Raw genomic sequence first — 20,435 nt, 5'->3', positions numbered from 1 at the left:
AACATGCATCTTACACTCTGCAACTTGTGTTGCCTTTTATTCTAGTATTATCTCTAAATTCACCAACATGTGAAAAACAAGCTGTGCTAACACATATATACACCCAAGTCCTAAGTGATCTTACGTACGTTGCATATATATCATTTTGTTTAGTCCCTTTTTATGGATCTCATATGCATTTATGTAAAAATGAACTATATTATTGTATCTGTAAGGAAAGATGTATTATTTGAAGACTAGATCTGGTGGTTTGGAGTTCGGACCTATGGTGTCAACAACCAGATCTATGGTGTATCCTCTCATCATGTCTGTAATTTTAATGAATTTTGTTTGAAGTTATAAGTTCTGCATATGGTTAGAGGATTCAACCACTTAAACAAGCTCAAGTGGCTCTATTTGTATTATTGTAATTGCAATTTTGATTTTCTAATATTCTTAAACTTAATCATTAATATGCTAAATTTGATGCAGGAAAGCTAGACCTTTTTAATGGTTGAAGTCATTGGGCCAATCCTTGATGTTATTAAGTACTTCGGTCATAATGCTAGCAAATATCTAAAATACCAAAAGAAATTCACGGAATACGTTGATGATTTCAATCAAGCACAAGCCGATTTACGTGCCAAGGAGGCAGATTTTCAACAGCAGTTGGAAAACGAGCATCACTTTGGGAAAATGCAAAAGCAGGAAGTTAAAAGATGGTTTGAGAAAGTAGAGAAAAAACTTGGTCAGGCTCTACATGTTAAAGATAAAATCAGTAAAGGAAAATATAGCTTCCACTCATGTTTGAGGCAGCTTGTTGATGAGGCAACTCAAGCAATGAAGGAAGTGCATGCTGAAGGAAATTTCTCTGGGGCTTGGTTGTTAATGATCCTTCTACCATAGCGGTTAATCTACCTACACCAGAAGTAGTAGGTGCGACCATGTTAGAGAAGAAATTTATCAGTACTTGATGGGAGATGCAGTTGGATTGATTGGTGTGTGGGAGATGGGCGGAATCGGGAAAACAACCATTATGAAGGATGTCTATAATAGGTTGTTGAAAGAGAGTAAATTTAGAAAATTGATTTGGGTAACTATATCCCAAGACTTCGACATTCCAAGGCTGCAAAAGAACATTGCTTCTTAATTGGAGAGAAATTTGTCAGATAATGAAGATACAATCGTCTTTACAGGGAAGTTGTCAAAAATGTTGAGAGGACAAATGAGGTATGTGCTAATATTGGATGATGTATGGAGAAGCTTTTCCCTTAAGGATATTGGAATCCTTGAGCCTACAACATATAATAGATGCAAATTAGTGTTGACCACACATTCAGAAAGGGTTGTTGAATCAATGGGATTTAAGAAAGTTAAAGTTCCTTGTTTTTCTATGGAGGAAGCCATGAACTCATTCTTAAGCAAAGTTGGACAAGACATGTTACCCAATCCAACTTTAGAATCATTGTTAGTATCTCAAGAGTGCAGCTATTTTTAAAATAATAAGACTAAGTCTTAAAGGGATTTGTTAGCTTGTTAGTAGGAGGAGGAATTGTTAGCTTGTTAGTAGCAATTTGAATTTATTTCTTGTTTAGGTTGTTACTTGGGACTTGTATATAAGGGTTGCTTTGTTAGTCAATGAAATTATCCCTTCATTCCATCTTTAGTTCTATATTTCATTTAAGTCTTTACTAAACCAACAGTGGTATCGAGAGCCATTTTTCTTGAGGGCATTGTGAAAAGTTTTGTGAGAGTTCTAAAAGAAAAATTGAGAGACACACTTGTGAGGTTTTTGAGGAAAATGGAATCGGGATCGAGTAACCTGTCCATCTTAGCCCTACCTGTGTTTGATGGAGAGAATTATCAAGCATGGGCCGTGAGAATGCAAGCATACATGGAGGGTTGTGATTATTGGAAAGCTATCGAGGAAGACTATGAGGTGACTCCACTTCCTAATAATCCAACTATGAATCAGATCAAAATGCACAAGGAGAGAACCACCAGGAAGGCTAAGGCAAGGTCTTTTTTTTATGATTCGGTTTCGCCAGCCATATTCAATAGAATTATGGCTTTTGGATCAGTGAAGGAAATATGGGACTACCTCAAAGCTGAGTATCAAAGAGATGAGAGGATCAAGAGCATGAAGGTGTTGAACTTGATCAGAGAATTCGAGAGGCTACAAATGAAGGAGTCTGAGTTAACCAAAGAATATTCAGACAAGTTGATAGATATTGCCAATAAGGTAAGAGTTCTTGGGGCTGATCTCTCTAATTCTAGACTGGTGCAGAAGATACTTGTCTCTGTGCCTGAGAAATATGAAGCACCTATTACCTCTTTTGAAAACACTAAGGACTTGACTTAATTGAGAGTAGTGGAGTTGATCAGTACTTTACAAACACAAGAGCAGAGGAGGCTAATGAGGCAGAAGGGAGCATAGAAAGAAGTATAGAAGGAGCATTGAAGGCTAAGATGCAGCAAGGCGAAAAAAGAGAGGAACGAAAGTAGAATGGGAAGAAGAGTGATTGCAATAGTGGTTCAAAAACTATTGCAAAAGGTAATAGTACTGAAAATTATAATAAGTATTCTTTATGTAAGTACTGTGAAAAACAGAATCATTCCCATTTTAGGTGTTGGAGAAGGCCAGATGTGAAATGCAGAAGGTGTAACTTGATGGGGCACATTGAGAGGTTTTGCGAGGAATCGAGAAATCAGCAGCAGGGTGAAGTAGATGTTGTAGTTGAAGAAGAAGAGGATCATTTGTTTGTCGTCTCTTGCTTCTCATCAAGCATTTTATGTGATAGTTGGTTAGTTTATAGTGGTTGTACCAATCACATGACTTATGATGAGAAGTTGTTTAAAGACTTTGACAGGTCATTGAAATCGAAAGTAAGGATAGGAAGCGGACAATACCTAGAAGTGAAGGGAAGAGGCACAATAACAATAGAGAGCTGTGCTGGAACTAAATTGATTTCAGATGTTTTGTTCGTACCTGACATTGATCAAAACTTGTTGAGTGTGGGGCAATTGGTAGAGAAGAGATTCAAGGTGATGTTCGAATAGGGAATGTGTCTGATCCTTGACTCTAGTGGCAATGAATTGTTTAGGATCAAGATAAAGAAGAAGAGGTTTTCATTGAATCCATTTAAGGAGGAGCAAGTGGCATCCAAGTGTCAGGAAGATAATCCTATTGTGCAAGAACAACTGCAAATCAAGTGTTTTGAGAATGAGGAGTTGCATGCAAAGGTAACTCTCTTGGAGCAGCAGGTGACATCTCTCGCTGATAAACTATCTTTTTTTGCACATAAAATATCTGAAGAACATGCTGAGGAGCCACGGAAAAAGGATCTATCTCAGAAGATCAAGAGTAATGTGCAACTTTTAGAAGAGAATAGTGGGTTATGTTTTCAAAATCAAAAGCCGACTGAAGAAGCTTCATATGCGAAAGAATTAACATCTGTAGATGTTGTTGACTTTAAGAATTTAGTTGGTAAGGTGATTAAGCTTTCAATGCAAAATACAAAATTGAAAAAGGAGTTATTAGCTGTGAGAAGATTGGTTAATCAAATTATAAATCGTATTAATCGCAAGTATAGTGACAACACAAGATCTTGGAAGAAGGGAAAGCACTCTGGCCACTCTCATGACTTTTCTAGAGCAACTTGTGATGATTTTGAATTATGGAATTTTGATTTAGATGGCATTGCATGCTAAGAAACAATTAGAGGCAACTCTTGAAGCTGCACTAGTCGAGAAGGAATTCATAGAAGGCGAATATTTAAGAAACTGGTTTTCAGAGATCAGATGACAGATATTTTACTACATTTTTCATGTTAGTCGTTTTGAGTTTCTTAAGAATAAATTTGGTATTTGCAGCACTTGAGTTAGGAGGAGAATGTTAGTATCTCAAGGCTGCAGCTATTTTTAAAATAACAAGACTAAGTCTTAGAGGGATTTGTTAGCTTGTTAGTAGGAGGAGGAGTTGTTAACTTGTTGTAGCAATTTGAATTTATTTCTTGTTGAGGTTGTTACTTGGGACTTGAATATAAGGGCTGCTTTGTTAGTCAATAAAATTATCCCTCCATTTCATCTTTAGTTCTATATTTCATTTAAGTCTTTACTAAACCAACAATCATTAATGAAACTTGCTGTGAGGGAATGTGATGGACTTCCTCTAGCAATTGTCACACTGGCTGGTTGTATGAGGGGAAAATCCGATCCTCGTATGTGGGAAAATGCTATAGATGAATTACGAGGCTACATCAGAAACATCCACAATATGGAAGATAAGGTGTATGGATGTTTAAAATTCAGCTATGATCGTCTACAACGAATAGACTAAGATTGCCTTTTGTATTGTGCATTATATCTTGAAGATGATGAAATCGATAAAGATTTGATAATTGAAAAATGGATGGAAGAAGGGCTTATAGATGGAATGGGAAGTAGAAAAGCAATGGAGGGTAGCGGTCATTCCATTTTGCAAAAGCTTGAAGAAAATTGTTTGCTAGAAAGGGTTGAATATAAGCCATGTATAAAAATGAATGATCTTGTTAGAGATATGGCATTGTATATCACAAGGAAAAGATTTCTATAAAATCATGTATGCGGTTGGAAGAGGTGCCAAACATGGAAGAATGGGGTGAAGATTTGGAGAAGGTTTCTTTAATGGGAAACTACATCTCAACAATTCCTCAAACCATGAAATGCCTGAAATTTCCAGAACTCATAACATTGTTGCTCTCATGGAATCCACTGAAAGAAATACCAGAATCTTTCTTTGAGCACTTTCCTAACCTTAAGATTCTTGATCTTTCTAATACTCTTTTAGAGAGTTTGCCTAATTCTATTTCTAGTTTGGAGAAACTCACGGTATTGTTGCTTAGAGGATGTTGGTGTTTAAAGAGTTTGCCTTGTCTATCGAAACTTCTAGCTTTGAAGAAATTGGATCTTGGAGACAGTGGAATCGAGAAAATCCCTCAAGTTTTGGAACTGTTGGTAAATCTTAGATATCTCAATCTTAAACGTACCTCTCATCTAACAGTGATTCCTGCTGGATCACTCTCAAAACTATGCCAGCTTCAGTATTTGTCAATTCATTCAAAATTGAGAAGCGCAGAAGAGTTGAGGGAATTGAATAAGTTGGAGGTTTTTTATGGCTCCTTCCATAACGTGGGTGACTTGACCAAGTTTGCAAGTAAGAAAAAAACGCTTTAGAAATACTACATTTGGGTATGTTCTGAAATCACCTATTTTGATCCCCCGGGTTCTAGTAATTTTGTTAAATTTGAAGGGATTAAAATTGATGTTGGAGATGAAATTATACTTCCATACGGTGTCGACGAATTAAGTCTACTGGGATGCAAGGGTGTGAGAAGTATAAACGATGTTGGATTGAGGGATGCAACTGATTTGAAAGAATGTGAACTTTGTGCTTGTAGTGAATTGGAATGTGTAATTTCATCCAAGTGTGATCAGCTTCAAAAACTCGAGTCTCTGAAGCTAAGTGAGTTAGAGAATTTGAAAGTCGTGGTTGAAGTTGGAGCTGGAGAACCATCAGTCGGCATATTTTCCTCCCTTAGAAGGATCAGTCTATCGCGTTGTGATAAAATTAAGAAATTGTTTTCAGCTGATTGGGTTCTAAGCAACCTGGAAGAGATGGATGTTGTGGGTTGTAGTGAATTGGAAGAAATAATAACAGAATCCGAGAAAACAAGATTGGGTTCCAATAATGATACCATCAAATTCCCTTTCCCCAAGCTGAGGTTTTTAGTATTGACTAGTCTAGTACAATTGCAGCGCATTTGTAGTGAAAATGGAGTAATGGTTTGTGATTCTCTCCAACACATTACAATAAGTGATTGTCCAAAGCTAAAGCGGATTCCTCCATATCTTCCACAGCTTGAGAATGATGATGGAGAACTATCTCCTTCTAATTCTCTCCAGATAATCCAAATGCATTCGGGAGATTGGTGGGAAGCAGTGGAGTGGGAGCACCCTAATTTCAATATTAAGAACGTTGTTCGACCTTTGCTCGAGTTTTGGAGCACCTCAGATGAAGATGCTTGATGAAGTCTGTTTAAAACCATAACAGTGTAAGCGAATCTTTTATCATACATTTGCAGATCTTTTTCTTGGTCTTTGTTTTGGTAGAAACAATTGAAGAAGAAGACGAAGGTTTTGGTGTTGTTTTCTTTGCAATTCTAGAGGTTTTAATTTTTAAAATTAGCTGCAATTCAAGATTCTTGAATAAATATTTACTTTTTCTGCTGTAATATTTACAAGTAGATTTATACCATTTTTTTTTTAGTTTTAAAAGTACAAAAAAAGTACAATTACATCTATATATATTATTAATTACAATTCACAATGAATGAAGAATTGAATAAAATCTAAACAAGGCTTATGAACAGTGTAAAAGGTAGATCCACACATTGCAATTGTAGATGATTAGACTTAGTCTTTATTAACAATGTTAACACCTCATTGGTAACTATTTTATGTACTTTAGTAAATTAAAAAATGAAATTAATGCATTACCGTTTATTTCTTCACCCATGGCAAAAGAAATTAATCATTGCTACTTACAGTGAATACTCTGATTTCAACCAAATTATATACCACAAATGTGCATCAAATATAAAACACATTTTAGCTCAAATTAAGAGACTATTTGCTGGGTTTTGCTTAGTTTTATCGTCTCCTACATGCCGTAAAATTTTTTTTATTATTTCCCTCTTGTGAACAATGCATGAAAATGGTGTAAAGAAACCTGAGTTCAACTGGTAAATAACCCACTTACCTACATATTATAAATTTAAATGAAATATAGCTATATACACAGACACAGTTACGCACCATTGCTACAGGTTTATAATTAAAAAATATTTCCAACTTGAACACAAACCTTATTCCTATATGGAGTCATGCTTCCAAATTTGAATGAAAGCCTAATTTAGAGAGGTCGAAATTGTATTGGTCGTACTTTTGATTTGGGGTTTTCTTGGTCACAAACAATAGAAAATGAGTTGCGCACATGAATTTTTTTTTTTTTTTGGCATGCAGTAGGCACGTTTGCCTTTGCTATTAATTTATATGGTAAACTGTAGTATTTTTTTAATAAATCCAACACTTTTATTGCCTTGAGATTTGGATCCATGGTTGATCAGCCAGCTAACACATTATTTTGCATACGATTTGACCCATCGCCCCACTATTCGACTACTACTGTCTAAGAAAAAAAAAAAGTTAAAGAACAATACTGAAGATTATTCTTGGAGTCATTGATTTCAGCTATTCTTAAGCAAACGCTAGTAATTCCTTCTTTAGTTGGATCTTTTGAAGTGGAGAAAAGAGTTTGGCACTAGCATTCTTTATTCCAAGCTAGATTCAAGTAAGCTTCAATAAATTGGCCATAGCGTGCATCTTATACTCTGCTACTTGTGTTGCCTTTTATTCTTTTATTATCTCAAAATTCACCAAATTTTGAAAAACAAGTTGTGCTAACACACATATACACCCAACTCTTATGTGATATCTTACGTATGTTGCATACATATCATTTTGTTTAGTCCCTTTATGTGGATCTCATTTGCATATATGTCAAAATGAACTGCATTATTGTGTCTGTAAGGAAAGATGTATTATTTGAAGACTAGATCTGGTGGTGTATCCTCCAATCATGTCTGTAATTTTAGTGAATTTTGTTTGAAGTTATAAATTCTGCATATGGTTAGAGGATTCAACCACTGAAACAAGCTCAAGTGGCTCTATTTGTATTATTGTAATTGTAGTTTTGATATTCTAATATTCTTAAACTTAATCATTTACATGCTAAATTTGATGCAGGAAAGCTAGACCTTTTTAACGGCTGAACTCATTGGGCCAATCCTTGATGTTATTAAGTTCATCGGTCGTAATGCTAGCAAATATCTAAAATTCCAAAGGAAATTCACGGAATACGTTGACGATTTCAATCAAGCACAAGCGGATTTGCGTGCCAAGGAGGCAGATTTTCAACAGCAGTTGAAAGACGAGCATCAGTTTGGGAAAATGCCAAAGCAGGAAGTTGAAAGATGGTTTGAGAAAGTAGAGCAAAAGCTTGGTCATGCTCAACATGTTGAAGATAAAATCAGTAAAGGAAAATATCTCTTCCGCTCATGCTTGGGGAAGCTTGTTGATGAGGCGACTCAGGCAATGAAGGAAGTGCATGCTGAAGGAAATTTCTCCGGGGGCTTGGTTGTTAATGATCCTTCTACCATAGCGGTTAATCTACCTACACCGGAAGTAGTAGGTGCGATCAATGTTAGAGAAGAAATTTATCAGTACTAGATGGGAGATGCAGTTGGATTGATTGGTGTGTGGGGGATGGGCGGAATCGGGAAAACAACCATTATGAAGGATGTCCATAATAGGTTGTTGAAAGAGAGTAAATTTAGAAAATTGATTTGGGTAACTGTATCTCAAGACTTCAATATTCGAAGGCTGCAAAATAACATCGCTTCTCAATTGGAGAGAAACTTGTCAGATGATGAAGATACAATCGTCCGTGCAGGGAAGTTGTCAGAAATGTTGAGAGGACAAATGAGGCATGTGCTAATATTGGATGATGTATGGAGAAGCTTTTCCCTTGAGGATGTTGGAATCCTTGAGCCTACAACATATAATAGATGCAAATTAGTGTTGACCACACGTTCAGAACGGGTTGTTGAATCAATGGGATTTAAGAAAGTTAAAGTTCCTTGTTTTTCTATGGAGGAAGCCATGAACTTATTCTTAAGCAAAGTTGGACAAGACATGTTGCCCAATCCAACTTTAGAATCATTAATGAAACTTGCTGTGAGGGAATGTGATGGACTTCCTCTAGCAGTTGTCACACTGGCTGGTTGTACGAGGGGAAAATCCGATCCTCGTATGTGGGAAAATGCTATAGATGAACTACGAGGCTACATCAGAAACATCCACGATATGGAAGATAAGGTGTATGGATGTTTAAAATTCAGCTATGATCGTCTACAACGAGTAGACCAAGATTGCCTTTTGTATTGTGCATTATATCCTGAAGATCATGGAATCTATAAAGATGAGATAACTGAAAATTGGATGGAAGAAGGGCTTATAGATGAAATGGGAAGTATAAAAGCAATGGAGGGTAGCAGTCATTCCATTTTGCAAAAGCTTGAAGAAAATTGTTTGCTAGAAAGGGTTCAGGATAGGCCATGTATAAAAATGCATGATCTTGTTAGAGATATGGCATTGCATATCACAAGGAAAAGATTTCTGGTAAAAGCTGGAATGCAGTTGGAAGAGCTACCAAACGAGGAAGACTGGGGTGAAGATTTGGAGAAGGTTTCTTTGATGCACAATCGCATCTCAACAATTCCTCAAATGATGAATAGTCCGAAATTTCCAAAACTCACAACGTTGTTGCTCTCGTGGAATGCATTGAAAGAAATTCCAGAATCTTTCTTTGAGCACTTTCCTAACCTTAAGATTCTTGATCTTTCTTATACTCGTTTAGAGAGTTTGCCTAATTCTATTTCCTTTTTGGAGAAACTCACAGTACTGTTGCTTAGAGGATGTTGGTGTTTAAAGAGTTTGCCTTGTCTATCGAAACTTCAAGCTTTGAAGAAATTGGATCTTGGACGCAGTGGAATCGAGGAAATCCCTCAAGGTTTGGAAATTTTGGTAAATCTTAGATATCTCAATCTTCAACGTACCTCTCGTCTAATAGAGATTCCTACTGGAACACTCTCAAAACTATACCGGCTTCAGTATTTGGCAATTCATTTTAAATTGGAAAGCGAAGAAGAGTTGAGGGAATTGAATAAGTTGGAGGTTTTTGAGGGCCGGTTCCATAACGTGGGTGACTTGAACACGTTTGCAAGTAAGAGAAAAACGCTTTATAAATTCTCCATTTTGGTATGTTATCATATGACCGACCTTCATCCCACGACTTCTAGTAATTTGGTTAGATTTGAAGATGTTACATTTGATGTTGGAGGTGAAATTATACTTCCATACGGTATCGAGCAATTAAGTCTATTGAGATGTTGGGGTGTGAGAAGTATAAACGATATTGGATTGAGGAATGCAACTGACTTGAAAGTATGTGAACTTCGTGCTTGTAGGAAGTTGGAATCTGTAATTTCATCCCAGTGTGATCAGCTTCAAACACTCGAGTCTCTGTATCTAAGTGGCTTAGATAATTTGAAAGTCATAGTTGAAGTTGGAGCTGGAGCTGGAGAATCATCAGTCGGCTTATTTTCCTCCCTCAAAGAGATCACTCTAAATGATTGTAACAAAATTAAGAAATTGTTTTCAGCTGATTGGGTTCTAAGCAACCTGGAAGAGATCAGTGTTATGAATTGTAGAGAATTGGAAGAAATAATAACAGAATCCGAGCAAAAAAGATTAGGTTCCAATAATGATACCATCAAATTCCCTTTCCCCAAACTGAGGAGGTTAGAATTGAGTAATCTAGTACAATTGCACCGCATTTGTAGTGAAAATGGAGTGATGGATTGTGATTCTCTCCAATTCATTAGAATAAGTTATTGTCCAAAGCTAAAGCGGATTCCTCTATATCTTCCACAGCTTGAGATTGATGATGAAGGAAAACTATCTCCTTCTAATTCTCTCCAGAGAATCCAAGTATATCCAATAGATTGGTGGGAAGCAGTGGAGTGGGGGCACCCTAATTTCAATATTAAGAACGTTGTTCGACCCTTGCTCAGGTTTTGGGATGATAGGGAATGGTTTTAAGATGTATGATGAAGTCCGTTTAAAACCATAACAGTGTAAGCGAATCTTTTATCATACATTTGCAGATCTTTTTCTCTCTTTCTTTTAAGTGTTTATTATACTAATACTTGTCTTGGTCTATTGTTTTGGTAGATACAATTGAAGAAGACGAAGGTTGTGATGTTCTTTGCTTTTCAATTCTAGAGGTTTTAATTTTTAAAATTAGCCGCAATTCAAGATTCTTGATTAAATATTTTCTTTTTCTGCTGTAAAATTATTGCTTCATGACTTCAACTATCTTGTATTTGCATCTTGTACTCTTCTTTTAGTGATTATTTGGGTTTTATTGTTTTGGTTTTGATTTTTTTTTTATCTTGTACTCTTCAATGGTTTGTCGATTTAGTGAAGCTTCTTTTGTCCGTGGTTTTTATCCTGTTCGGAGGAATTTTTCACGTAATATTTGTGTTCAATCTTTTCTACTTTTTCTATTCCATTGTTTATACGGGTCGATCTCCAAAGAGGTTATTTTATAAGTCTTTCATATTTGGCTCTTAAAAGGTTTAATTTTAATTTTGGTGATGCATTTATACTTTAGTATCTAATATACTAACAATTTACTCTCTTTTTTTATTCCATAAACAGTTTTAAAAATAGTTACTTATTTTTTAAAATATTTCTTTTTAATATTTATTAATATCTCTATATAACACTTATCAATCATTACTTCTACTTGTAAAGTCTAAAAGCTCTACTAATATAATCAATATTTTCTTCCCCAAATTAAAGGCATTGTTTTTGTTGAGAGAGTAGAATTGAAGCAACTTTGTAATAAAAATAAAGTAATGGATGGGATGTATAAGGATAAATCCTAAAATTATACATGAATTATGATTTAATGTATAATTGTATATCTAAATTTTAATTTGATCCAATTCTTGTAAATTATTAAAACAATTATTGATATAACATCATTTTATGCTTTTATATTGCATACATAAATAATATATTTATCCAATATAAAAATAAATTAATGTATTATTTCTTTAAATGTGTATGATTAAATCAAAATTAAAGTTTCAAGTATACACTTGGACCCCAATTAGAGTTTTATGTGTGTAATTATACCAAATTAAATTTCATGTATACAATTAGAGTTTCAAGTATACACATTAAATATTTTTTGGGTAAATTATAAAAATAGTCAATTTTGTTTGTCTCGGATGACATTTTAGTCACTTATGTTTGAAACGTTACGTTTTAGTCACTTACATTATCATTTTGTTATGAAGTGACCACTCTACCATTAAGCTCTATTACCTCCTTAAATGCTATTCTACGTGGCAGTCCAAATGAGTTTTAAATGTTAACTTGGATGTCTTACTTAGCAGTCCAAATTAAATTTATTTAATTAAAAACTTATTTCCATCCCAACAAATGGACATCCAAGTTGGCATTTAAAACCTATTTGGACTACCACGTAGGACTACCGTTAGGGAGGCAACGAAGTTTAACTGTTGAGTGACTACTTTGTAACAAAACGATAACGTAAGTGACTAAAACGTAACATTCAAACTTAAAGTGACTAAAATGTAATCTAAGGCAAATAAAAGTGACTATTTTGTAGTTTACCCATATTATTTTATAAAAATCTAGAATATAAATATAAATTTCAAAATAATATATAAAATTAAAAATTTTGTATAAATTAAAATAGGTATTTAAGTTTTAGAAAATTGTAAAAAAAATCTTAAATTTTTAAATATATATTCTAGAAAATTAGATTAATGGTTGAATTAGTTAGATCATTTGTTCTTTAGTCAAATCGATTCATCTGATTTGATTAAAATTCATAAAATAAAAAATATATTAAAAAATTAGTTCAATTGATTTAATTATACATTCAAACTTATTTTTAATCCGTCCATATTAATTTCTGAACCAATTAATTTAACCTCTTATTTCCAACCACGAACCAATATCCTGACCGTTATCGATCTAGCTAGTTCCAAAAACCATGTTTAATTTTTTCTCTGTACATACTATTCTCGTTTGTACGGGTTAATTATAAATTTATTATACTAACCAAATAAGTAATGCAGTTAAAATCTTTAATTAAATTGCTAATTTAGAAATCAACTTCTCTGCAATTTAAATTTTAAAAATTAATAAAATTGCTTTGTCTTTTTAAAAATTATAGCTGTTAATTAAACGGAAAATTTATATTTTAACCTTTCTAAAAATTAATAATTCTATTTAACTATTTTTATCTTTGATACCTAAAATAGTAAATTTATTTTAAATTTTGAAGGTAATATTTTAGCTTTGTCCCCTAAAATTTTGTAACTTTTTTGAGTGCTCCTAAACAATATTATTGACTTTCACAAGACAAAAACTTTCCCACCATGGCGGAAACATAAATCATATGTATCCTTTGGACCATTGCTATTCTTGCTTCCAAATTGATTGCCATTAAAGTTGATTATATACATATATATAGATAGATAGATAGATAGATAGATAGATTGATATACTTCAACTGATGACACTTAATCCATCTTCAGTTTGAACAAACAAAGCATTGGAAGTTCCGAAAAATGGAAACATTGGAAAGCCTAAGATAATATCAAAGAGCTAAGACAAGTAGCTGGGAGTTTCACTCCATGAAGAACAAAAGAATCTTACCCTTTTTTTCAGTTCTGAATTGCTTCTCTGAAACCAAGTTCTTCGGCAATCATGACATGTTTTCTTTCGTGTCGTGTTCATCGCAAGTGTAAAACAGTTGACCAAAGAGAATAACAACCGCAAAATAGCTCATCCCATTACAGTTTCGATTTGAATCTCCAGTCACTTCTAACTCCATCCCATTCGTCTCCTTTATATTCCGACCCCCAACATAAAATTCTTGATTTCACCTTTATGGAAAGATTTGGCACTCGAAACTTTTGTACAGATGGGAAGAATGTTGATTGAAAAAGGTGGTTTTAAACCGTAACAAAACCTTAAATCTTAAACACTTGATGCAATAAGATGAAGTTGTTTGTTGATGGTCATCTAAACATCATTTCTGCGGGTGTATTCTATCGGTTCGATTATCCAAAAACTGCTTGAACAAAGAATTGGCGAGATGAAAAATGGCTTAGATGACCATAAACAAACACATTCAATAATGCATTTTCATGAAAAGAAAAAGAACATATCCAATCTTGCATGTAAAATCAAGAGAATATGTTGATAATGTAGGATTATCCATTTTGGTCCAAACCTGCAAGTCTTTGCTAACATCATCCACACTTCAATAAAAAGCATATTCTGAGGAATAATTCACATGAAAAAGCATATGCTTTCAGAATATACTTATATTAGACTCTAATTGATTGGTATATGGAGGAATGAGGGTTTTAAATACTGGGCCATGCATCTTTTGGCATCTTCCTCATGTGTAGCAAATTGGAACAAGTCATTGACCATTTGGATCTATCTTGCTTTGATTCTTTATTTTTTTTTAATATGTTTCAAGAAACTTTAAAATATATGTTGTTCATATCTGAAATTCAAGTATGGTTAAGCTGAGTTCACAAACTCTAGTGTGATTGTGAAGGCTGAGGAACTAACATGATGTTACGCCAAGTGTAAAAGATAGATAAGACAACGTGCTTCGATTCCACATCGGCCGGGAAGGATAAGAAACCTTATGGTCATTTATATAATGATGATAACCTTGTGTTGATAATAGTTTGGCCCTCCCAATCATTAATTTTTCAATTTTCAAAACAAAAAAATTTAGTTTTGCCTCCAAAATTCTATAATTTTATTCCGATCCTTTCATATCAAATTCTTTATTTCGCCCTTCCTCTTAGGCGTGTGCTTAGTTTAAAGAATGTAAATTACCTTTAATAATAAAATTACGAGAATGTAAGATTATAGTGTAGAATATCGATTATGTTATATTACCTTATTTGGTTCACTCAGTTGGAATGTAATATTTTAATGTTTGGTTGACGGAGTATAATGTTACTTAAAAAAACATTTTACTAAATTGTTGTTGTTATAGAATTTGTTTTATAACATTAAATTTAATTCCTTTAATACTTTTTAGTCTTATTTTTCATTAAATTATGGTAAGTCTTGTTTTATTACATCTTATATTTCAATAAGTAAGTATATAACGTTGAAATAATTTTATAAATAATAATTACAATAATTATGAAAAGTAATTATATCACTAACCATAATTTATTGATCATAATTAACATACTAATAAATAAATTCTTATAGTACATATAATAATTATAATTTTTAAAAAAACATCTATGGTTTCATTGTTAAGAGAAAGAGAGGGTTTTGTTTTAATTAGACTTAAATTTTATTTAAGAAAAAGAATGAAATTGTTTGAAATAATAAAAAAGGGTAAATTTATCCAATTTTTTAATTCCACCTGTAATCTGAAATAACTTAAAGAATGTAAAGTATTAAGATTATACTTTATATTTCGATATTGTTTAGAAAAGTGAGATTTCTTGTGGAATGTTACATAATGTGAACCAAATGCAAGTATAATAAGGATTTGATTGATTTTCAATCCATCAAGCATTTCATGTTAACTTACATCTAAGAAACATACTCAAATGTTAATAATTCTAAGTACCATGGAGACCCTTGTAATAGGAGTTAGGTTGTATTTTGCCCCTTCTATTAAAAAAATTAGTAAATTAGTATTTGTACATTAGATTAAAGAGCAACTTAGTCATTTTTGTTATAAAGCTCATCTATTTTTACTTTTAAAAATTGGTCTCTATATGTTAACATGACGTGCATGTGGCACGCCATGTGTCATTGTCCGGTTATTTGGTTATGCACGCTTGTTTTTAACAGTACAAATAAATGAAATTTTTAATAAAAATTACTAATTTACTCTTTGATCTAATGTATAAAGATTAATTTACTAATTTATTTGAGGGAACAAAATACATTTTAACTTCTAATACAAAACGTATGATACTTTTATCAATTTTTATCAAGTAAAGAATTACAGAACAAATTTTATACTCATTTAGGATGAGTGGCTTACTAGGCCCGTAGGCTTAGACCAATTATAAATGGGGGCCTTATTCAAGGATTTCAAGCCCAAGTTTGGTCAACCAATCCACCATAATTTCACACTGTGAATCAAGTTGAGTTGATGATGCCTTAAAGCTACATTCTAAAAGCTTAAACTTTGAAAAATATTCGTTGGGTTTAGGTATATGCAAACAGAAAAATCCAAATTCTGAAAAAATATTTGTAATAAAAGGTGTATGTGGTTTGAATGAGTAGAGTTAGATTTTTGAATAATAAAAATATTACTACTTTTCTATTCTATAATAAAATTTAAATTCAAAATTAATGTTAATTAAAAATTTAAATACAAATTATTTATTACTTTATTTGTGCATCAATCGGGTCAAATTTGTTAAACTAAAATAATTGATAAGATCACACATCTTAATTATATCATTTATATTCTCTATTCAAATAAATTAGTTCCAATACTTTCTTTCTTTCTTTTTCAAAATTGTACTGAATTAAAAAAAATTCATTCCCAATAAGATGATATTGCTGAAAGGAGCAGTCATAAACTCTGAATAGGAACTGTAAAATAGATATACATAATATAATAAAAAATTAAAAAACTTTAAGCTAATGAACATACAATATACCCAAACTCACGTCCTCTTACATTGATAGCAATGCTTATGTTAATCGAATTAAGACTCAACCGGCGAGATATTTTTAACTTAAATTTGAATGAGATGTATATCTCAAATTTGGTTTTGATGATCAAAGGTGAGGCTTATAAATAGGCTGCTTGTGTCGCATATTGAATGGTGCATTTTAAGGTGTTGTTTGATAAATTAAAAAAAATCAAGTGTTGAAAATTTAAGTATTGAATTTAGGTTATAAACTTTATTTGATATACTACTTAAAATTAATTACGAAATATAGTTAGACTGTTTGATAAATATAGATTTTAAATTATAAAAATTTATATTCTACATTTTATCTTTATTTTTTAAACATTTCACCTTATTCTAAACAAAAATTAAAATTTTAAATATAAAGTTTTTATAAGATAATATAACATTAAAATAAATATAAAGTAAAATTGAAATAATTGAAAATATTCTCTATTAAGTGATAAGTTACTCTTATCTACTTATTATTTTCCATACTTTTTATAGAAAATATTCTATCAAAAAATTTAATTTTGGATTATCAAACATGCATAAAAATTAATTTTCAATGGTTTATCAAATAAAGCTTAGCACTACATTTGGTTCGTTGTAATGGAATAGATCATCTTTAATCAATAATTCAACTGTTTAGTTGAATGGAATGGAATAGAAATGTGATAGTATTCTTTTGTTTGTTGAATGGACTATTGTAATAGCATAAGAAAAAACTTAAAATGGCAGAATACCCTTAATAGAATTTTTTGTAGGTAATTAATTATTGTTGTTGTTATTACATTTTAATAGGATTATTATTATAAATAATTTAATCATATTTTAATATAATTATTATTAAATATAATTTAATAAAATAATATATAATTTAATAATATTTTAATATAATTATTTTTATATTAAATTATATTAAAATATTTTATTTTAAATTTAAAATATTTTATTTTTATATTTTCTAAGTCCAAGTTTTAAAGGATTAATCTAAAGCTTTTTTTTTTTTGTTATTCAATGTTGCATGGAATAGTCATTTTGGTAAAATAAAAATAGCTATTACGGAAGACAAGTAATAGAAGAATAATAATCATTCAATTGAATGAATATTATATTCAACCAAATAAATGAATGGTTTACCATTCAATGAACAAGGGGAATACTATTCCATTTCCCCCAACTAAATATAGTGTAAGTGTCATTTTTGTATTGTGTTCTCAATATATTTTCGATTCTCTTTTTAGGTTTTTATTTGATAGTTTCTATTGAACATAAATAAAGTTATTGAGAAGAGTAATTTTAACATTTTGAGCTCTAGTTAGAGGTTGTAATTATCCATTATAACATAATAGAATAGGTTTAAGCGAATCAAATATTGTTTGTTGACTTTACTCTGCTTGTCTTATTCCATTTTCCTATCTTTAACTCTTACTGCAACAACAAATGGAATAATAACTCAGAAAGAAGAACAAATAGAACATTGATTTGGGTAACTGTATCTCAAGTCTTCGATATTCGAAAGCTGCAAAAGGACATCGCTTCTCAATTGGAGAGAAACTTGTCAGATGACAAAAGTACAATCGTCCGTGCAGGGAAATTGTCAGAAATGTTGAGAGGACAAATGAGGTATGTGCTAATATTGGATGATGTATGGAGAAGCTTTTCCTTTGAGGATGTTGGAATCCTTGAGCCAACAACAAATAATGGATGCAAATTAGTGTTGACCACACGTTCAGAAAGGGTTGTTGAATCAATGGGATTTAAGAAAGTTAAAGTTCCTTGTTTTTCTATGGAGGAAGCCATGAACTTATTCTTAAGCAAGGTTGGACAAGACATGTTGTCCAATCCAACTTTAGAATCATTAATGAATCTTGCTGTGAGGGAATGTGATGGACTTCCTCTAGCAGTTTTCACACTGGCTGGTTATATGAGGGGAAAATCCTATCCTTGTATGTGGGAATATCCTATACAGGAATTACGAGGCTACATCAGAAACATCAACGATATGGAAGATAAGGTGTATGGATGTTTATAGTTCAGCTATGACCGTCTGCAACGAATAGACCAAGATTGCCTTTTGTATTGTGCATTATATCCTGAAGATGATGAAATCGATAAAATGAGATAATTGAAAAGTGGATGGAAGAAGGGCTTATAGATGGAATGGGAAGGAGAAAAGCAATGGAGGGTAGCGGTCATTCCATTTTGCAAAAGCTTGAAGAAAACTGTTGCTAGAAAGGGTTCAGGGTAGGTCATGTATAAAAATGCATGATCTTGTTAGATATATGGCATTGCATATCACAAGGAAGAGATTTCTGGTAAAAGCTGGTATACAGTTGGAAGAGGTGCAAACATGGAGGAATGGGGTGAAGATTTGGAGAAGGTTTCTTTAATGGAAAATTCCATCTCAAAAATTCCTCAAACCATGAAATGCCTAAAATTTCCAGAATCTTTCTTTGAGCACTTTCCTAACCTTGAGATTCTTGATCTTTCACGTAATTGTTTTGAGAGTTTGCCTAATTCTACTTCTAGTTTGGAGAAACTCACAGGATTGTTATTTAGAGGATGTTGGGATTTAAAGAGTTTGCCTTGTTTATCGAAACTTCAAGCTTCGAAGGAATTGGATCTTGGAGGCGGTGGAATCGAGCAAATCCCTCAAGGTTTGGAAATGTTGGTGAATCTTAGATATCTCAATTTTAGACGTACCATTCGTCTAACGGGGATTCCTACTGGAACACTCTTAAAACTATGCGGCTTCAGATTTGGCAATTCATTTTAAATTGGAAAGCTTGAGAAGAGTTGAGGGAATTGAATAAGTTGGAGGTTTTTGAGGGCTGGTTCCATAACCTGTGTGGCTTGAACACGTTTGCAAGTAAGAGAAAAACGCTTTATAAATTCTCCATTTTGGTTTCAAAGAGAAAAACGCTTTATAAATTCTCCATTTTGGTTTCTGAAATCACCTCTGTTCGTCCCCTGGTATTTAGTAATGTTGTTAGATTTAAAGGGATTAAAATTGATGTTGGAGATGAAATTATACTTCCATACGGCATCAAGGAATTAAGTCTACTAGAGTGCAGGGGTGTGAGAAGTATAAACGATATTGGATTGAGGATGCAAGCGATTTGAAAAATGTGAACTTCGTGGTTGTAGTGAGTTGGAATCGTAATTTCATCCCATTGTGATCGACTTCAAAACTCGAGTCTCTGGATCTAATTGAGTTAGAGAATTTGAAAGTCATAGTTGAAGTTGGAGTGGAGAATCATCGATCGCAGATTTTCCTCCTCAAAGAGATCACTCTATGGAATTGCGACAAATTTAAGAAATTGTTTTCAGCTGATTGGGTTCTAAGCAACCTGGAAGTGATGGATGTTAGGCATTATAGTGATTTGGAAGAAATAATAACAGAATCCGAGAAAAAAAAGATTGGGTTCCAGTAATGAAACCATCAAATTCCCTTTCCCCAAACTGAGGAGGTTAGAATTGTGGAGGCTAGTACAATTGCAGCGCATTTGTAGTGAAAATGGAGTAATGGTTTGTGATTCTCTCTGATCCATTACAATAAGTGATTGTCCAAAGCTAAAGCGGATTCCTCTATATCTTCCACAGCTTGAGATTGATGATGAAGGAGAACTATCTCCTTCTAAATCTCCCCAGAGAATCCAAGTGTTGTTCCAATAGGGTCGGAAGCGTGTAAATTATTGTACTAAAAAATCGCACAAAGTTCAATTCCCAGGGAAGAGAGGTGGATCACATGGATCTCTTAAATACCAAGTCTTTCCTTAGTCAGAATATCCCTTCTATAGTAATTTAATAGCACAATTAAATACTACTATTATACCCTCAAATATTGAAAGAAAAATAGGACAAGAAAGAACACAAGAGTTTTAACGAGGTTCGGTAAATTATACCTACGTCCTCGGGCACTAACACCAGATGATAACTTTACTATCTTCAAAATATTACAAACAAATAGAATTCCTTAAGAATTTTCAAATGGGAGAA

At 32.8% G+C, this 20,435-nt stretch overlaps 1 protein-coding gene and 2 pseudogenes across 1 annotated transcript; all 3 read left to right on the top strand.

Annotated features, from left to right (window-relative positions):
* Positions 1 to 489: 489 nt before the first annotated feature.
* On the top strand, positions 490 to 6,045 carry LOC108487764 (probable disease resistance protein At4g27220; annotated as a pseudogene).
* Positions 6,046 to 7,614: 1,569 nt separating this feature from the next.
* On the top strand, positions 7,615 to 10,740 carry LOC108487763 (probable disease resistance protein At4g27220). The gene is given in 2 exon segments (XM_017792123.2): positions 7,615 to 7,659; positions 7,834 to 10,740. Coding segments are annotated over 2 exon segments (2,952 nt in total).
* Positions 10,741 to 16,508: 5,768 nt separating this feature from the next.
* On the top strand, positions 16,509 to 20,111 carry LOC108487762 (probable disease resistance protein At4g27220; annotated as a pseudogene).
* Positions 20,112 to 20,435: the final 324 nt, after the last annotated feature.

This window comes from Gossypium arboreum, chromosome 10 (assembly GCF_025698485.1).
Source record: "Gossypium arboreum isolate Shixiya-1 chromosome 10, ASM2569848v2, whole genome shotgun sequence".
Classification (NCBI taxonomy): Eukaryota; Viridiplantae; Streptophyta; class Magnoliopsida; order Malvales; family Malvaceae; genus Gossypium; species Gossypium arboreum.
The sequence above is the reverse complement of the archived record's forward strand: the minus strand, read 5'-3'. Positions and strand labels throughout refer to the sequence as shown.